The 18,356-nt window shown below is 44.2% G+C and overlaps 2 protein-coding genes across 3 annotated transcripts; both read left to right on the top strand.

Moving 5' to 3' along the window:
• Positions 1-3,436: 3,436 nt before the first annotated feature.
• Positions 3,437-8,130, top strand: LOC113590564 (heparan sulfate glucosamine 3-O-sulfotransferase 5). Of its 2 annotated transcripts, none has more exons than XM_027030745.2 (3): positions 3,437-3,605; positions 6,443-6,554; positions 6,638-8,130. In XM_027030745.2, the coding sequence occupies exons 2-3, from the start codon at positions 6,463-6,465 to the stop codon at positions 7,554-7,556; spliced, it is 1,011 nt and encodes a 336-aa protein (XP_026886546.2). In that variant the 5' UTR covers positions 3,437-3,605; positions 6,443-6,462; the 3' UTR covers positions 7,557-8,130. The 2 variants fall into 2 exon arrangements, with proteins under 2 accessions (XP_026886546.2, XP_026886547.2); XM_027030746.2 differs by lacking the exon at positions 3,437-3,605 and adding an exon at positions 4,241-4,254.
• A 364-nt stretch (positions 8,131-8,494) lies between these two features.
• On the top strand, positions 8,495-17,065 carry LOC113590566 (histone deacetylase 2). The gene is made up of 14 exons (XM_027030749.2): positions 8,495-8,791; positions 9,809-9,921; positions 10,250-10,367; positions 12,131-12,205; positions 12,654-12,792; positions 13,065-13,206; positions 13,399-13,491; positions 13,680-13,788; positions 14,220-14,360; positions 14,703-14,811; positions 14,900-15,027; positions 15,201-15,356; positions 16,792-16,846; positions 16,940-17,065. The coding sequence occupies exons 1-14, from the start codon at positions 8,737-8,739 to the stop codon at positions 16,965-16,967; spliced, it is 1,461 nt and encodes a 486-aa protein (XP_026886550.2). The 5' UTR covers positions 8,495-8,736; the 3' UTR covers positions 16,968-17,065.
• Positions 17,066-18,356: the final 1,291 nt, after the last annotated feature.

Below are 18,356 nucleotides of genomic sequence, written 5' to 3'. Positions count from 1 at the left end.
AGTTAAGGTACTAGACTAGTAATCAGGAGGTTCCAGCTAAAGTCCCACCACTGACAAGTTGCCACTGTTGGGCCCCTGAGCAAGACCCTTAACCCTCAATTACTCAAGTTGTGCTCAGTTATATTTGTAAGTTGCTTTGGATAAAAGTGTCAGATAAATCTGTGGCATTTATGCTAGCGTAGTATTTATAAGAGCGTGGTATGTATAGCAGTGTATTTATAGCAGTGTGGTATTTATACTAGCGTGGTATGTATTGCAGCATGGTATGTGTACTAGCGTATTTATAGCAGTGTGGTATTTATACTAGCATGATATGTATAGCAGTGTGGTATTTAGGTATTTATGTATAGCAGTGTGGTATTATACTAGCGTGGTATGTATAGCAGTGTGGTATTATACTAGCGTGGTATGTATAGCAGTGTGGTATTATACTAGCGTGGTATGTATAGCAGTGTGGTATTATACTAGCGTGGTATGTATAGCAGTGTGGTATTATACTAGCGTGGTATGTATAGCAGTGTGGTATTATACTAGCGTGGTATGTATAGCAGTGTGGTATTATACTAGCGTGGCATGTATAGCAGTGTGGTATTTACAGCAGCGTCTGGCTTGCTGTTGTCTGACCTTTGTCCATTTTAAATGAACTTTACCATGCCTGCATAACATAATGTGTTAAATTCTAAAACAGCCTGATAAAATAGAAACATAAGTTTCTCACTAATTCCATACACGCCAAACCTTCTTCAAAAATATAGCATTTAGTGTAATCTGGAACACACACCATCAACATGAGTTGTCCATGCGAATGCATTATCAGTATGGACACAAGGTAGGAACATATCTGGTTAAGGGCAGTGTTGTGAAGGACTATGGTTACATATTTTGACTATGATAGTATTAAAAGCAGAACTAAAATCAACAGAAAGCAAGTGTGCATAAGCCTTAGGGTTCAGAATCAAACATGTAATGGGGTTAATAACATTATGTGTATTCTGCCCCATCTGTAAGCAAACTGGAATGAGTCTAAGTGTGAATTTACCTCTAACCCTAACCCTCTGATTTTAATGTTTCTAAATTTGAATTTACCTCTGGTTTTAATGTAGACAGTCTATTTCTCTAAGCATTTAATCAGTGAAAGCTACAGGTCTGTAATCGTTATTACTGAGTGGACACAGTGTCTCAGAGGTAGCTCCCCTGTTTCCACTCTACTTCACTGTTATTCATTATTATTTATTATTATCCATTATTCATTGTTATTCATTATTATTTATTATTATTCATTATTCATTGTTATTCATTATTATTGAGTGGACACAGTGTAGCAGCTCTGCTGATTTTCACTCTGTGCAGGTGAGTTACATGCTTAGTGGATCCATTTGGCTCTAAAATGAACTGGGAACCAGTACAGAGCTCTGGTAATTATCAGCTATGACTGGTTTCCGGTCATTTAGGGAGATGACCAGGATGACGGATGCATCACTTAGACTGATCTCACCCAACAAACCTTACCACATAGCCCACGCCACAAACGGAGCATAACGCATAGCTTTACTATAATAATGAACTAAAATTAATCTTCCTCTTACACATACACTCACACACAATCCATTTCTCATTCTCTCCTACAAACACACATGATTTCTCTCTCGTGTTCTCATACACACACAGACACAACCCCTCTCTAACTCTCGCTTACACACACGTAACTGATGCTAACACTGCTTATAAGGGCATTATCTAAAGGTGTCAGATTCGGAGCCAACTTCTCTTTAAGGGGTTTCCTTTCTCCTTTGCTTTGAGTGTGAGTGTCTGTCTCAGCGATTTCTCTCTATTGATTACACAGTATCATTCCTAACACACATTTTGTTTGCTCTTACTTCGGTGACATTATCTGGTGTCAAACTTCACTAAGGCAGGTCATGGAGACTGTTTGGAAATGTCCAGTGATTTAACAAAGAAAACACACATTACTGGTTTGTCTGTTTGCAGGGGATCATTGGCCTAAAATCAGCAGTCTTGCATTCAGGATATTGACTGTGTTCCTCAAACAACAAACACTAAAGAAAGGACGTCCATCCATGTCGTCCAGCCAACACACACACCATCAATTCTGCTAGTCCTCCTTTTAGCTTTGTCTAGTATTAATTATTCATTATTGTGACACTTATAATTGTATTGCACTAATATAATAAAGTATATAGTGGAGTTTACTGTCACGATCAGTCCCTCCCGGGTTTTTAAGTTCCATTCCATGGTTTCATTTTCTCCTCCCCTCGTTTGATTTTCCACACCTCGTTTCTAGTATTAAGTTCATGTATTTAAACCCTGTCTGGTGCCCAGTGTTTTTGACTGTTCATTTGAATGTGTTGGGCTTTGTTACGTTTATGTGAATGTGTTGGTTTGTACGCTGTGTATCTTAGCCCTGAGTTTTCCCTAGTCTTTGTTTTAGCCTGCTTCCTCTGTTTGCCTCCAAAACAAATGTGTTTGTTTTGTTAATCATGTATCCCCGTACTCTCCGTGTTGGCTCTATGACCCTGGACTGCCTTAGCGACTCTGATTCTGGAATAAATCTCACTACTCTCCGCTCAGCATTACATTTATTATGCATATAGCATGTAGTTGGGTTCCTTCATATGTATAGGAACGTATAAGTACCATATATATATTTATGGGTTCTATCTATAAATATTTGTACATATAGGATCAGTTGCATTGTCCTGGTACAGTCTGTCTAGTCACTTTACTGTTTCAGGAGCGCCTGTCTGCACTCCTCAGACTCTGTGTAGACTCCATCACTCTGCCACACACAACTGAAAACACCTTTAGCTGCAGTGTATCGATTCCTGGTGTGATTCCCCAACTACACCAACTATTTCTACACTGAGGAGAAGTTTTCCATTCATATGGATTTCTGCCATGTGGACTCCACTTCCATGCTGAGAAACCTCTTTAGTAGAACCGAGGTGAGGGGTTAATGTACTAGACTAGTAAGTGGACCAGATGTATTGCGCATTCTTTGCCACTTACACCACACTGGCTTAGGGTTAGGGTTAACCCTAGGGTCAGTTTTAACCCTAACCCTCTTTGCCACTTACACCACACCGGCTTTAAAAGGCTCCTCCTTGAGAAGTGAGTTTGTTCACGGGACCGAGCAGCTCTCGAGCACCAGCTCGCGGAGTGGCACGTGACCTTTCCGGTCCACAGTGAGTGCTGGTGTTTACCTGGCAAAGTAATGAATGGCTGTAACGATTACGTCGTTAGTGACTACAAACCCGTTTTAAAACAGTGTACAACTTCGACACGTTCCCTTCTGCGCTCTCTGTCGCATTTGGTCCGAGAAGCACGCGGTGTCTGACGCGTGGCGCGGCGAAGCAAGGACCCAGAAGCGCGAGCGCCCGTCCTCCCCGTGCTCGTAGGAAGGACAGCGGTCCCGCCGTAGTGTGTTGTGAGGTGTGTGTGTGTGTTGACCTTTGCTGTTCGCTGGTGCGTCTCCCTGCAGTGACCCAGGCGTTACTCTCACAGCGGGACGCGTCGGGATTCGTGCGCTCGTGGAGGGACGGGCGGATCTACGGGTGCGTCGCGCGGAGTTCATGCACGCTACGCTGGTACGCGCGGACCTTCTGTTGCTTTCGTTTATTTAGCAAACGTAGCAAGGCAGTTAAGCTAACGACAAATACTAAAGCGTTATAAATCGGAGCCGTTCGACTGTGAGCTCAGATGACCGGCCTGGTACACTAAAGGAAGCGCTTTCCCATTCCCTCCCGGCTCCGCGCTCTGAGCGAATGCGCACGTTTGTCCAGTTCTGCAAGGATGCTTCTCCACATGCAGCCATGATGCACATGACCGTGCACAGCTGCTGTATAGCGCGAGCAGAGAGACATCCCAAACACTGAAAAATCTCGCACAACGCAGGTACAAACTATGCACGTCTCCGGAGAAGGAAGGGAGTTTTAGTGCTGTGGTAATGTAGTACCCTAGCCAGGGAATAGTGTTGTAGAACGACCTCTATATGACTACAGATACTAGCACTACTGCTATGTTATAATTAATGTATAATGTTATAGTGTATAGTCCTCACCTAAAACCTGCTACCACAGTAATATAGTAATTCTGTCGTAGTGTAAAATGGCATTACTTTTCTCTATCTCTAATCCGACCTCTGCAGTGAGTCACACCATCTATAATCTTCTGTGAGATTGAGCAGATCAGATGAATGCTGGCAGTCTGATTCAGATGATCAGATCTAGTAATGAGGTAATCCCATGTGACATGGTACTGCTGTGATCTCACAGAGTTGCAGGCTGTCTATCACACTCTCATCTTTCTCCCTATCCCTCTTTCTCTTCTCTCTGTGCTTCAGGGTGTGTGTTGAAGGAAGGGGTAACAAGTCAGGAAAGGTCTAGGACCTGCTTTGTGTGTGTGTGAGAGAGAGAGAGAATATTTAATATGAGATGAATATTACAGAGACCACTATACAGCTGCACGCTGCTACATTTATCTTAATGACTTCACCCATTTGGCAGCAGATGCAGGTAGTAAGTGTGTGTGCGTGTGTGTGTGTGTGTGTGTGTGTGTGTGTGTGTGTGTGTGTGTGAGAGAGAGTTAGCGAGCCGACAGGATGGACCTCATTGACTTACACATAATGTTAGAGAATGGGGTGCTTGGCATTGCTTAATGACATTACAGGGTGCTTGAAGAGTTGCCAGATACTGCAAAAATCCCTCGGAAACCCCTGAAAAAAGAAGGGGAGGGATCTTGAGACAGAGAGGAGACACATTGAGACTCAAGAAGAGAGAAAGAAGAGAGAAGGAGAAAGAAGACTGGCATTGAACATAAGAGGGAGCAAATGGAGGGAGGGAGAGAGAGAGCAAGAGAGAGAGAGAGAGAGAGAGAGAGAAACTCACATCAGACCTTTGTCTCAGAGGCCTGAAGCACCGTGCCTTTCACTGACCCTGTGCTGAGGAGGAGGAGCACACGTTTGTGTGTTTATATGGTAACTAGAATGCTGAGTGAGGATGCAGAGTGTGATGGTCTGGTGGAATAAAACACCTCTACAGCGCAAGAGTTGATGATTAAGGGTATGTTCATACATGTAGTTCGGTTCCATTGGACCAAGAAAAAGTGTGACACAGTCTATGGCATTAATACACCTCTTCTTATCAGGGTTGTGTTTACCTGGTGGTATTTTTACCATCTGGAAACACAGTAAAGGGTGGACGACAGCACCAGATTTCTTGCTGCTGCACAAACTAGAGAAGGAATGCTACAAAGAGGAGACCACCTATGTTTACAATGAGTAAAAGAAAATAATCTTTTTAAAAATGAACTGCATTCTGTCACAGTGCGTTTACTGTCCTGCCTTTTGACATCTTGTCCTGTGTTTGGGTCATTTACATGCCTTCGGTTATTTTGTGTTCATACTTTAAACGAACCGAATTCATTTAGAAACGGACTGAGATCCACCTGATCAGGCAGTCCTGGTCCACTTATTTGGTGCACCAGAGTTTGAAAGAATCGAGCAAGCTACTGAGTCTGAACACACCCTGAAACCCAGATGTCATGATTAAGGGTGTGTTCATACTTGTTAACTTCCAGATGGTAAAAATACCAACAGGTAAACACAACTCTGACAACTGCTTTAAGCACATAGACTGTATCATACTTAAAAAAAATAACAACTTGTTTTGTTTCAATTGTGAATTTATGAGTGTAAACCAGGACAAAAATGTAATGATGTATAATGTTCTTGTTTGGTCCAGACAAAGGGATCCAAACAAAAAGTATAAACACACCCAATGATGATGAAATGTCCAAAAAATTATACAGTACAAAAACAATTTACATGCACAAGGATCGCTATTTATAAGACGTCTCAAAGATACTGAGCTTATGGTGGACTTAAACAGCTTGGTGTTGATCAGTAGCTATGGTCACTGTTAGAAATGTGGGGAGGGGGCCCTCTGGTGGCCAGTCACATGTATCACAGCATTTATCTGACACCATTATGCAAAAATTACAACTTGAGCAATTGAGGTTCTTGCTCAGGGCCCTAACAGTGGTAACATAGCTATGGTGGGGCTTGAACCAGCAACCTTCTAATTACTCATCCAGTACCTTCACCACTGAGCTGCTACTACTGCTAGACCAGCTAACCGTAGTTGTGCTTCTCAGCTGTCACAGGTCGGTGAGAGCAGGCTGTATCCCAGCCGGAACATCACAGGCCTTATCTGCTGTGTATGTCCTTGTTGGAGAGCTTTTGTTTCATACAATAACAGTAGCACTGCCAGGCTGTCTAATGCTAAGTATAAGACCTTCTGAAATGAAGTGTGTGTGTGTAGATGGTGTGATGCTGTCCCTAACCCAGCTGTGTTTGTGTGTGTGTGTGTGTGTGTAGGTGGAGATGGTGTGATGCTGTCCCTAACCCAGATGTGTGTGTGTGTAGGTGGAGATGGAGATGGTGTAATGCTGTCCCTAACCCAGAAGCAGGTGTTTGTGTGCAGTGTGCTGGTGGGAACTCTCCTGTACCTGCTGACCCACGTCTCCACCCTGCAGAGGTAACATTCCTCCACTCATCATCTACATGATATGATCCACATTTCATTGTTCATGGAAACATCATGCAACATTGTTCTTGCAGGCGCCAGCCCACCTGCCCCCTTCAGAACACACTGCCCTCTCCTGGCCTCCCGGCACAGGTGCCCCTGCGCATGCTCCAGTATAAATGGGGTCTTTTGCCTGAGCTGCGCAGGGGCAGCACCACTAGAGGGCGCCTGATCCAGCAGCTGCCACGGGCTCTCATCATTGGGGTGAGGAAGGGTGGAACTCGGGCCCTGCTGGAGATGTTGAACCTCCACCCCGCTGTGGTGAAGGCCTCCCAGGAGGTGCACTTCTTCGACAACGACCAGAACTACGTCCGTGGTGTGTCCTGGTACCGCCACAGGATGCCCTTCTCCCTCCGCCAGCAGACCACCATCGAGAAGAGCCCCGCCTACTTCACCACAGAGAAGGTTCCCGAGCGGGTCTTCAGGATGGACCCGTCCATCAGGTTGCTGCTCATCGTGCGTGAGCCCACCACTCGCGCCGTCTCCGACTACACGCAAGTGCTGGAGGGAAAGCAGCGCAAGAACAAAACTTACCGCAGGTTCGAGACGCTGGCAATCGACTCCAGCAGCCTAGAGGTGAACCCCAAGTACAAGGCTGTCTGGACCAGCATCTACACCAAGCACCTGGAGCGCTGGCTGGAGTTCTTTCCTGTCGAGCAGTTTCACATCGTGGATGGCGACCGGCTTATCTCAGAGCCGCTGTCCGAGTTACAGCTGGTGGAGCGATTTCTCCGCCTGCCCCCGAGGATCAGCCAGGACGATCTGTATTTCAACTCCACCCGCGGCTTCTACTGCCTGCGAGTCAGCCTGCACTACAGGAAGTGCCTGGCAGGCAGTAAGGGCCGTGCGCATCCCCACGTCAACGCTACCGTGCTAGAGAAACTCCAACACTTCTTCCACCCCTTCAACCAAAAGTTTTACCAGATCACAGGCAGGACGTTTAGCTGGCCATGATTAGACCACACACACATACACACAACCCTCCCTCCCAGGTGCACATCTCCAGGGTAAAGGGAGGAGTTCCCTGTTCTTATCAGACACTCATCCAGAAAGACATTCAGTGCTGTGTATGGAAACACATGTTAATCAGCATGTATGGAAACACATATTAATCAGCGTGTATGGAAACACATATTAATCAACGTGTATGGAAACACATATTAATCAGCATGTATGGAAGCACATGTTAATCAGCATGTATGGAAACACATGTTAATCAGCGTGTATGGAAACACATGTTAATGAGTATGTATGTTCCTGAGGAATCAAACATATGACCTTCGTGTTGAAAACACCTGCCTCTACTAGTAGCTACAACAGTTTAATTCAGTTTAATTCAGTTCAACAGAGTCAGTGTAAATGGCACATTAAACATTCTCAATCTTACCTGCACCATAATAATGAAAGTAGCATAACACCCTGACCCACTAACCCTAACATTCTAACCCTCCAGACCCTAACATACTAACCCTAACACAGTAACTCTCCTCACTGCCCTCACACACTAACCTAACCCTCCTCACTGCCCTCACACACTAATCCTAACTCTAACACACACTAACCCTAACCATCCTCACTGCCCTCACACACTAACCCTAACCCTCACACACTAACCCTAACCCTAATGTCCTAGCATGGTAAAGTGCATGAGGCCTTTATCTTTGCGGCTCACAAATCAAAACTTTACAGTCTCTTTGGTCTTCTCTTCATGTTTTATTATTTTCTCACATTGGGCTCTGTCTCAGTGGGCTGTCTCACACTTTTAAATACATAATTAATGTGAATATCATCTTTATTCAGGTACTGAGTGGTGAACGAGAAACACATCCACAGTAAATGAACATGTACTGTCTAACCCAGACGCGTCCTGGGAACGGGCGAGTGTGAGATGGCAGCTATCTTTCCGTCTACCTGAGTAGTTATTAAACTGCCGATGATGAGGGAGGACATAAATAATTGTGTAAATAAATGAGCACTGAAGAAGATCGGGGCATGTCTGTCGTGTGGAAATTGCCCCTCCACGTAGAGCTGCACCGCCCACTCCGCCTCGTTTCTTTCTTTGCACGTTTTGGCGACGTTGCCGTTTGTTTCTTAGAATTTCTCTTCCGTTGCTCGGACTTGGAGCGTCCCAGCGATGGCTTACACACTCCAGGGAGGCATCAAGAAGAAAGTGTGCTACTACTACGACGGTGAGCCTTTAACGGTGTATTCCTGTTCGCAGTGTCCCTCCTAGCTAGACGAAAGTGCTACTACGACGGTGAGAGCCATTAACGGCTGCTCCTGTCCTAGCTAGCTTAGCCGTTCGCGCTCACGCCGGGGTTGAACGCTGCACAAATGGGGGTGGTTTCAGTAGGTTGTGTTAGCCCTAAACCTAAACCTAAACCTAACCCTAACCCTAACCTTAACACTAAACCCTAAACCCTAGCCTTCTAACCCTAATGAGTGGTTCTGGTATCGTAGAAGCTTTAGCCTTAGCTTTAGCTTTAGCCTTAAGCATAGCGTTATCTTAGCTTTAGCTTTATCGTATCTCTAGCTCTAGCCTTATCTTTAGCTATATCTTTAGCTCTAGCGCTAGCCGGGAGAGGCGGCCGTGCCGGGCTTTGTGACCGTGTCCAGCTGGCGGAGCTTCGTGATGGCTAACGCTAACTGGCTAAGACATGCGTCTCCACTGTTGTGGAAAACGTCCGTCTGGACATTTGTCGTTTCCCTCCGTGTCGCCGAGGCCCAGAAAACGGTCCACGTTATTCACCTCTGAGCAAACCCGTTAAACCTTGCACAGAGTGTTGGGGTGAACGCGTTTATATCTTTATAAGAGAGTCCAGTATCGTATAAGGTCTATGTTGTTTTTGTCAGTATTTAAACAATTCTACATGTTTATGTATTTATGCACTCTGATTCAAGATGCTAGCGCGATCATAAATGAGGCCTATTGGGTTTAGTGAACTGAGTCTCTCTCTCTTTCTTTCTCTCTCTCTCTCTCTCTCTCTCTCTCTCTCTCTCTCTCTCTCTCTCTCACCTGCCCCACACATCAGATCATCAATGGTGTCAACCTGTACTTTTCTACCCATAACATCTGTTTTATTGTTGTGCAGATGTAGACATCCTGGCATAGTTTCACTTTATTGCACCCACTCCATAATCGGAACTCGAGAAGTGTGTTTTACAGTATAACGCCCAGCTGACGGGTGTGCAACGTCATATTTCAGGTGATATTGGGAACTACTACTATGGACAGGGTCACCCGATGAAGCCCCACAGAATACGCATGACCCACAACCTTCTGCTGAACTATGGCCTCTACCGCAAGATGGAGATTTATGTGAGTTTGCACACGCTCGCACGTAGTTGAGAAACATACACGAACTCCAGTACCACAGTGTGATTGACGTTTATTAGATGGTGTGGAAGCTGTTTGATTATGGGCTGGAACGTCCTGTAGCTCATCTGGCCAAGCAGGTAGAGCAAGGTGCTACTGACCCTAATGTTATAGGTCATTGGGTCAGTTCCCAGCAGGCATGCACACTGTAGTACTGATAAATATGTAAATTACTCTAGGGAAAGGTGTCTGTCACAATAAGGAAACAGAAATGTGAGAAGAACTAGTTTATTTGGCAGATATTTCTTAATGGTGTGTGTGTGTGTTCCAGAGGCCTCATAAAGCCACAGCAGAGGAGATGACCAAGTACCACAGTGATGACTACATCAAGTTCCTGCGCTCCATCCGACCTGACAACATGTCTGAGTTCAGCAAACAGATGCAGCGCTGTCAGTCTCACACACACACACACACACCCACACACACACACACACACACACCCACACACGGCTCCAGAAAAAGATGAGACCACTCCAAGTTTTACTTAAATCAGTATCTCCACATGTACCGCAGCCATTCCATTCAAGTGTTTGTTGAATTCCTTCACAGACAAACCTTATTCTACTTAATGAGATGCTGAATAGGTGATCATCTTAACAAAATCCTGCTCTAAGGAGCAACAGTACAAAAACCACTGCTGTTGTCATCACTATTCACTTGTTATAGAACCAGCTGGATGGGAAAAGCCATGCTAGGACTACCCAAAAAGTAAGTGTAGTCATAATACAGCTACAGACCATGCCAAAAGAGTTGAAAAGAAGGGTTCAATTGTAGCTTTAATGGCAGAGGGATACAGTGAGTGTCAGGTTGCTTCCATCTTGAAAATTTCAAAAACTGCGGTTCATAAGAACAAGGTCAAGCAGCAAACAGATGGAACAACAACAGCTACAGACTGGCAGAGGTCGAAAACGACTCTCTACCGACCGTGATGATCGCCACCTCATTTGAATGTCACTTAACCATAAAATGATGTCAAGTGAACTACAAAAACAATGGCATGCAGCAGTTGGAGTGAATTGCACAGCGAGGACGGTTCAAAACAGGCTTCTGGAGGCAGAGCTGAAGTCGTGCAAAGCTAGAAAAAAGCCCTTCATCAATGAGAAGCAAAGAAGAGCCAGACTGAAGTTTGTGAAAGACCATAAGTATTGGGCCATAGAGGACTGGAATAAGGTCGTCATCTCTGAAGAGTGCAATTTTCAACTTTGTCCAACACCTGGTCATATAATGGTTAGACAGAGACCTGGAGAGGCCTACAAGCCACTGTGTCTCGAACTCACTGAAACTTCGTGCAGGATTGGTGATGATCTGGGGCTGTTTCAGCAAGGCTGGAATCGGACAGATCTGTCTTTGTGAAGGACGCATGAATCAAGCCATTTACAAAACTGCTGGAAGAAAACTTACTTCCTTCTTCTCTGACAATGTTCCCCAACTCTGATGATTGTTTTTTTCAACAGGACAATGCTCCATGTCACACAGCCAGGTCAATCAAAGTGTAGATGAGGGACCACCAGATCAAGACCATATCATGGCCAGCCCAATCTCTAAACCTGAACCCCCTGAAAACCTGGAATGTGATCAAAAGGAAGATGGATGGTCACATGCCATCAAACAAAGCCCAGTTCTTGGAATTTCTGAGCCAGGAGAAACATAGTTACCCAACAGCAATGTAAAAGACTGGTGGAAAGCAGGCCAAGATGCATGAAAGCTGTGATTAAAAATCAGGGTTATTCCACCAAATATTTATTTCCTGACTCATTCTACGCTGAAATATTAGTACTGTGTTGTTTATAAATGAATATGAGCTTGTTTTCTTTGCATTATTTGTGGTCTGAAATTTCTGTAGCTGTTTTGATATTTTGACCATTTAGTCATCTTCATAAAAAGACATGCTCTAAAATACAATATTTTTTAACTGGAATTTGGAAGAAATGTTGCCAGTAGTTTATAGAATAAAACAAAACAGCTCAGCCTGGTCAAACACATATCCATCAATTGCTAAACAAGAGAAACTGAATTTTGTAATGGTGTCTTATTTTTTTCCATATATATATTACACATATACACATACACGCGTGTGCGCGAGCACACATTTAACAGTGCTGTAAATTAATGGTAGCTACTTCATCTCTTGGTGTGTGTGGGTGTGTTTTAGTTAATGTAGGAGAAGACTGTCCTGTGTTTGATGGGCTGTTTGAATTCTGTCAGCTCTCTACAGGAGGATCAGCAGGTAAGTCTTTTTTTTTTTTTTCCATCTCAGACACCCCTGAACTCTAACCCTAAACCCTTATGCCCAAATTGTCAACATGTGACAGTTATGGAGCAAAACCCTAAAACTGAACAGACTGAGATATGTGTTGTGTATTTGTAGTTTGAAGGTAATACCATGCTAACAAATAACTTCCTAATAGTAGCATATAAAAATAAAGGATCCAGAACTGACCCTTGTGGGACACCATATTTTACCTTTGTAAGCTCATAGCGTTCTGTGTTAGCACAGTTTTAGGGCTGGGATGTCATTGCTTGTTAGCTTTGAAGCTTTATCTGTGTGTCTCCATTTGTGTGTTCAATTTGGGTGTACTGGCATGAGTCTTAATAAACAATACAACTGTCTAATACAATGTTTGTAATAAGCAGACATATTAGAGTTAACTTGGCTTGTGTGTGTGTGTGTGTAGCTGGTGCTGTGAAGTTGAACAGACAGCAGACAGACATTGCGGTTAACTGGGCTGGCGGGTTGCACCACGCCAAGAAGTCGGAGGCGTCTGGGTTCTGCTACGTCAACGACATCGTGCTTGCTATTCTGGAGCTGCTCAAGTGAGTTCTGCCCTTCTCTCTGATTGGACAATCACTGATTGTACAGCAGTGTTTTTCAGACTAATTCAGCCATGCACTCACGGTCATCTCTTCAAGTCCCACGTACATTAAGACCTCACACACACACCAACTTGTCAGTGTCACACAACAACAGTGATCTCACTCACACCACCATGGAGGTCGAGGGTCAGGGGTTGGGCTGGGCTGAAGTGTTTGTTTAGTAGAATAGTCTGACGTGAGAACTCTTGTGCACATCCTGCTGTTCCTGTTAGGTACCACCAGAGGGTGCTGTACATTGATATTGATATTCACCATGGCGATGGCGTGGAGGAGGCTTTCTACACTACGGACCGGGTCATGACTGTCTCCTTCCACAAATACGGAGAATACTTCCCTGGAACTGGAGACCTGCGGGTACACACACACGTGCAGCTCTCAGACACACTCATTGAGCAGGGCACAAATCTAGTGTGTTTTGGTAAATACAAAACTAAAACATGGATGTTTTGCTTCAGGTGTCCTGGTAATGGTGTGTGATGTGTGTGTTTTTGGTATTGTGTTACTGTAATGTGTGTAACGTTCGTTTAATGTTTATGATCCATGCAGGACATTGGTGCTGGCAAAGGGAAGTACTATGCTGTGAATTTTCCTCTAAGAGACGGAATAGACGATGAGTCATATGAACAAATCTTCAAACCAGTGAGTGTTCAGAACACTATGCACGCATGCGCGCACACACACACACAAAGGAAAGAGAAGGACACCACCAAAAGCAGTAACACACTGTTATAGCCCTTGGTCTTACTTGGAGGGGAATTTGAAACGGAATGGAAAGTTGTGTGTGTGTGTGTGTGTGTGTGTGTGTGTGTGTGTGTGTGTGTGTGTAGGTGATGGCTAAAGTGATGGAGATGTATCAGCCCAGTGCAGTGGCCCTGCAGTGTGGAGCAGATTCTCTCTCTGGAGACAGACTGGGGTGTTTCAACCTCACCATCCGGGGTAGAAACCACATTCCCTACACCACCACTCACACATCACATATGGAGACAGACTGGGGTGCTTCAACAGCACGATCCAGGGTAGACGCCACACACCACTACATACCACTTATGTGCTTATCTCTCACTCACTTCACATCACCATGCTCACCTCACTTGCTTACTTTACAGGCATCACGCACACCTGTGTCCTAACCTCATATGCTCAGCAGATCGTTAAGCTCATATGACCATTAAGATCAATAAGATCACACACTTAAGGTCACAGGCTCGTTAAGTTCATATGCTCAACACACCATGCTCACTAACGCATACGTTTCTGTAGCTTTATCCTGTCTGTCCACAGACCTTAATATTTCATTACCTTTACACAGCAGTCATTTTATTTTTTACTGGATAATTCCAAACTGGTGGCACGGCTTTGACCCACAGGACACGCCAAGTGTGTGGAGTACATTAAGTCTTTTAACCTGCCGCTACTCATGCTTGGAGGAGGGGGCTACACCATCCGCAACGTGGCGCGCTGCTGGACCTACGAAACCGCCGTGGCCTTGGACACAGACATCCCAGATGGTAGTGTGTGTGTGTGTGTGTGTGTGTGTGTGTGTGTGAGAAAGAGTGAGTGAGAGTGAGAGTATTTGTGAGTGGGTGTTAGCAGCCCCGTCCCTGAGTAACTGTAAAGCTGTAGAAGGTAGCTGTTACTCCGTAGCATTGACCTATGTGTAACAATGTACTAACACAATAATGTAGTGATGGAATAGTGTACTGAGTAAATCATTAACGTTTCCTTAAGAACTAGACAGCAGAACCATTTAAAATATCAGGAATTTCCTGGAGTGTCGAGTGTTCAGTGGTATGTCATGTCCTGTTCTGTCCTGTCCCACTCCTTCACCTGAGCTGGTTCTGTGTCCACAGAACTGCCCTATAATGACTACTTTGAGTATTTTGGGCCAGACTTCAAACTGCATATAAGTCCATCAAACATGACCAATCAGAACACACAAGAGTATATGGACAAGATCAAGTAAGAAACACAATACACCCCCTCCCCAACATGACAGCATACACCCCCCCCCCCCCCCCCTGCCAACATGCCTGTGTGTGTGTGTTAGACAGCGTCTGTTTGAGAACCTGCGCATGCTGCCTCATGCCCCTGGAGTTCAAATGCAGGTCATTCCAGAGGACAGAGTTACGGACCCAGGGGACGAGGACACGGAGGACCCTGATAAACGCATGTCCAGTAAGAGAGAGAGAGAGAGAGAGATAGCATACCCTCACGTGCACACACACCATTGTTGGAGAGCTCTGGTACTCTCATTATGGCCAGGGTGTCTGCTTTCTTAGCAATGCAGTGTGTGTGTGTGTGTGTGTGTGTGTGTGTGTGTGTGTGTGTGTGTGTGTGTGTGTGTGTAGTCCGTGCATCTGATAAGAGGATTGCGTGCGATGAGGAATTCTCGGACTCTGAGGATGAGGGAGAGGGTGGACGCAGGAACATCACCAACCACAAGAAAGGAGTGAAACGAGCCCGTGTGGAGGACGACAAGAAGGAGGGAGAGGAAAAGAAAGCTGGTAGGAGAACCCACTCTATACCTGCTATATCTCCTCTATATATACCCACTATAAACCCCCTATATACCTGCTGCATACCCACATTTACCCGCTATACCCTCTATATATATCTCCTATATACCTTCTATATATACCCACTATAAACCCCCTATATACCTGCTGCATACCCACATTTACCCACTATACCCTCTATATATATCTCCTATATACCTTCTATATATACCCACTATAAACCCCCTATATACCTGCTGCATACCCACATTTACCCACTATACCCTCTATATATATCTCCTATATACCTTCTATATATACCCACTATAAACCCCCTATATACCTGCTGCATACCCACATTTACCCACTATACCCTCTATATATATCTCCTATATACCTTCTATATATACCCACTATAAACCCCCTATATACCTGCTGCTTACCCACATTTACCCGCTATACCCTCTATATATATCTCCTATATACCTTCTATATATACCCACTATAAACCCCCTATATACCTGCTGCTTACCCACATTTACCCGCTATACCCTCTATATATATCTCCTATATACCTTCTATATATACCCACTATAAACCCCCTATATACCTGCTGCATACCCACATTTACCCACTATACCCTCTATATATATCTCCTATATACCTTCTATATATACCCACTATAAACCCCCTATATACCTGCTGCTTACCCACATTTACCCGCTATATGCCCCTGTATACCCTCTATATATATCCCATATATACCCGCTATAAACCCCCATATACCTGCTGCGTACCCCCATATACCAGCTATATGTACCCGCTATAAACCCCCATTTACCTGCTGTATACCCTCTATATATACACCCCCTATATATCTGCTCTATGTGCCCTCTATATGTACCTTCTATATATACCCACTGTATAGTCCCTATATACCTGCTATATAATCCCTATATTCCCACTATAAACCCCCTATATATCGGCTATATGTACCCGAAATGAATGCTAACAAGGTGGGTGCCTTATACCCGCCATAAACCTGCTTACTGTAACCCTTTCACAGGCCCAACATTCAAATGTATACACATACATATATGCAGCATGAATGCAGTTCACCTCAATTCTGGCTGTGAACCCCAAGATCATGAGAATTCATTTTTAAAATCTTGACCAAGCAAATAATTTTTCAACTTAATAAAGCAAATTTTCAAAATTGTTTTGTAATTTTACAATCGATATGAAATTTCATGGTCAGCCAGTGCATGTTGGTAACACCGGGTTAATTGGTCAGTTGGTAACACCGGGCTAGAGGATGGGCGTGGGTGCTGGAGGATGGGGCTAGGTGACTGGTCACCACTGGTTGTCTAATCATGCTGACATCATCCGTATTGATGTGGTTAACTTTTATTCTGTAGCTGATATCCTGCTGTTCATCTTTCAGAGGTGAAGGAGGAGGAGTCAAAGGAGAGCAGCTCAGAAAAACACGACTCGAAAAGGTACATGTCGGATTACAGACGATGGAGTAGGTCTACTATAGTGCTAGAAATGCAGTAATGCTGTAAATAACAGCGGGACCTTTTATTTTGCAGTGTGAAGACTGAAACGAGCAGCTCCTAAATTGGCCACTAGATGGAACAAACTGCTTCTCTCTCTCAGCAGAGAGCATTTCCTCCCCACCCCCTTCAGCATTATATTTATTACTCTCTCTGTGTGTGTGTGTGTGTGTGTGTGTGTGTGTGTGTGTGTGTGTGTGTGTGTGTGTGTGTGTGTGTGTGTGTGTGTGTGTGTGTGTGTGTGTGTGTGTGTGTGTGTGTGTGTTTGTGTGTGTGTTTGTGTGTGTGTTTGTGTGTGTGTGTGTGTGTGTGTGTGTGAGAGATCTTCTTCATTATGTCCCTCTGGCTCGAGGTCTTTGTCCAGCTGTTTTTCAGTTAAATCCTCTAGGATTCCACTCCACTCCAGCAGGGGGCGTTTTCTTGGAGCGGGTGGTAGAATATGTTTTGATGTTTTAGAAAAGATGTGAATGTTCCTTTAGATTACATCCAGCAATTATTTCATATTTGTTTACATTTGATATTTTGCATTTGCATATTAAAACTTTTATACTAAGTTTGCTGATGTGGTCTGTTTGAACACCACACACCTTAGATTAATAATACAGAACTGCACCACATCAGCCACGCCCCTCTCCTTGAAGGCCACACCCTGAAGGCTTGCCCATCAGCAGTAAAGGTGAAGGATCTGCATAGAGCGTTTAGATTCTCCAGGGTTAGACATTCAGCATGTGACCATTCAGATAGAACCGTCCCTCCAGAGAGGACAGGAACCATTTCCATGCAGAGCCAGTCATACCACGGCTGGATAGAACAGAGGAGAATGTTGTGGTTTACTATGTCAAAGGCTGTCGAAAGGTTCAGAAGAACCAAGACAGTTTGGCAGCTTTGTCAACGCAATATTTCTCAGTCACTGCTATGAGGGTTGTTTGTGTTGAATGTGCTGGCTTGTAGCCAGACTGACGGGTCGTGGAGCGAAATGTGGGTGAGGAAAAGATAATTGACAACCTTTTTTTTTTTTTATGTTACAATTTTCATTAGCTGTAGGCTGTTGGTAAAGTCAATAGATTTTCTTGTTCAAATACCAAAGATACATTTATGCACCAAAACTAGAATTTAAAATTACAATGATAGAAATTAGATGTTTATTAACATTGCATCTATATTGGTACACTAATAAACAGGCAACTTCAGAGTCACTGAAAACCTGTCACTGATCAAAGATTCCCATCTGGGGAAGGATTAGGGAAAGGCCACACCAAGGTATATCCTTGTTTTCTGTTGCCTCCTTTCCTGAATTCGTATGATCGTCCATTTCCCAAAATGTGGGTTGTCAAAACTTCTCCAAACACAAAATGGTTGTCAGCCACCACTGATTTATCCAAACAGGTTGAATCTTCTTCTTCCTTAATAAATGCTGCTATAGCACCATAAACTTAAAACTGCTCCTTCAACA

The sequence above is a fragment of the Electrophorus electricus genome, chromosome 8, assembly GCF_013358815.1.
Source record: "Electrophorus electricus isolate fEleEle1 chromosome 8, fEleEle1.pri, whole genome shotgun sequence".
NCBI lineage: Eukaryota > Metazoa > Chordata > Actinopteri > Gymnotiformes > Gymnotidae > Electrophorus > Electrophorus electricus.
This window is presented reverse-complemented; position numbering and strand designations above follow the sequence as displayed.

Excerpts from the sequence above, each read along its gene's own strand:
- LOC113590564 (XM_027030745.2), top strand. The coding sequence starts at position 6,463 with ATGCTGTCCCTAACCCAGAAGCAGGTGTTTGTGTGCAGTGTGCTGGTG. Across the intron at positions 6,555-6,637 it reads CACGTCTCCACCCTGCAGAG|GCGCCAGCCCACCTGCCCCC; the intron begins GTAACATTCCTC and ends TTGTTCTTGCAG.
- LOC113590566 (XM_027030749.2), top strand. The coding sequence starts at position 8,737 with ATGGCTTACACACTCCAGGGAGGCATCAAGAAGAAAGTGTGCTACTAC. Across the intron at positions 12,793-13,064 it reads GCTATTCTGGAGCTGCTCAA|GTACCACCAGAGGGTGCTGT; the intron begins GTGAGTTCTGCC and ends TGTTCCTGTTAG. Across the intron at positions 14,361-14,702 it reads GGACACAGACATCCCAGATG|AACTGCCCTATAATGACTAC; the intron begins GTAGTGTGTGTG and ends CTGTGTCCACAG.